Genomic DNA, 1,129 nt, shown 5'->3' on the forward strand with positions numbered 1-1,129 from the left:
TCCATCAGGTCAAAATGGTGCCAACTCATCTTCTTTATGGACATTAATTTCTATTTGATGATATATAAGGATACATAGGACACTTTTCTCCCATCAGGCCTCAGCTGTATCTTTGTGTGTATTGATGTGTGTACATTTAGAAATATTCTCTACACGTTGTCTCCATTGCCACCTCAAGGAAACGTATGAGTAAATCGCACATTGTGAACATCGCGCAAGCAGTATCATCAGCCTCAGCTGTACTTTTGTGTGTTTGAGTGTTAATTAGCAAATGTTAGCATGCTGCCACACTACAGTAAGATTGTGAACATGGAAACATGATACCTCCTGGAGCCATGCAGGTTGGTTTTATAAACTCACACATTGTTTGGTCTCTCTATGTAATCACCTTGATGGATGAGCATGAATACAATAATCTGACAGAATCTCAGTGACAGTGAGAGCATAATTACTCAGCTTCAAAGTAAATGTCCAAATTGATGCAAACTCTAAAGCAGGTGAGCTTCACTGTGAGCTGCCAATCACCTGTCGCTCCCCGTCACAGGCTGATTGGGTAGGGGAGAGAAAACAGGGTCTAAATGCCTTCAACTTCTTGTTTTTCTTTAAATCTACCTAGAATGACTTACCGACCCTTACTGCTTTATATATGGCCTGTAGTAGAAACAGTGCATGACTAATTTCACTTTTGTCATTGCATTTGTGGTTCGAGCCTGTGGACGAGTAATGAAAAGTCTGATTGCATAATTAAATACTGAATAGACAAAGAACTAACAGCCTACCTGCACGAAGAGAGAGCAGTGTGTGTGTGTGTGTTTACCTGAAGGGCAGCAGTTTGGGGTGAGTGTGTGTTTTCTCTAACACTCTTTTCACCAGCTGTTCATTTTCCTCAGGATACACTGAGCGCGTGCAGTAGACGACTGTCTGAACCTTTGGGACTGAGACAGAGAAAGAGTGAGAATACAATATACAAAGAACAATCCCTGTATGCTGGCATCTTATCAACAGATGGAATATAATACAATAAGAATGAAATACAGACGTTATAGCAGTGTGTTTATTGTGTATACATAAGAGTTCTCAGCTTTAACTCTATCTCTGTGTGTGAGTTCAATATATACTCACAGGAGAG

The 1,129-nt window shown here is 40.3% G+C and overlaps 1 protein-coding gene across 1 annotated transcript in view; it reads right to left on the bottom strand.

Moving 5' to 3' along the window:
* Nucleotides 1–1,129, bottom strand: part of LOC118327562 (putative methyltransferase NSUN7) — a 15,008-nt gene that overhangs the window by 6,313 nt on the left and 7,566 nt on the right. The window contains exon 11 of the mRNA XM_035660974.1: nt 818–946. Within this exon, the coding sequence (XP_035516867.1) occupies nt 818–946 (129 nt within the window). The remainder of the gene's footprint in view (nt 1–817; nt 947–1,129) is intronic.

Source organism: Morone saxatilis, unplaced genomic scaffold, assembly GCF_004916995.1.
Source record: "Morone saxatilis isolate NCDOM2014 unplaced genomic scaffold, NCSU_SB_2.0 Contig17, whole genome shotgun sequence".
Lineage (NCBI taxonomy): Eukaryota > Metazoa > Chordata > Actinopteri > Moronidae > Morone > Morone saxatilis.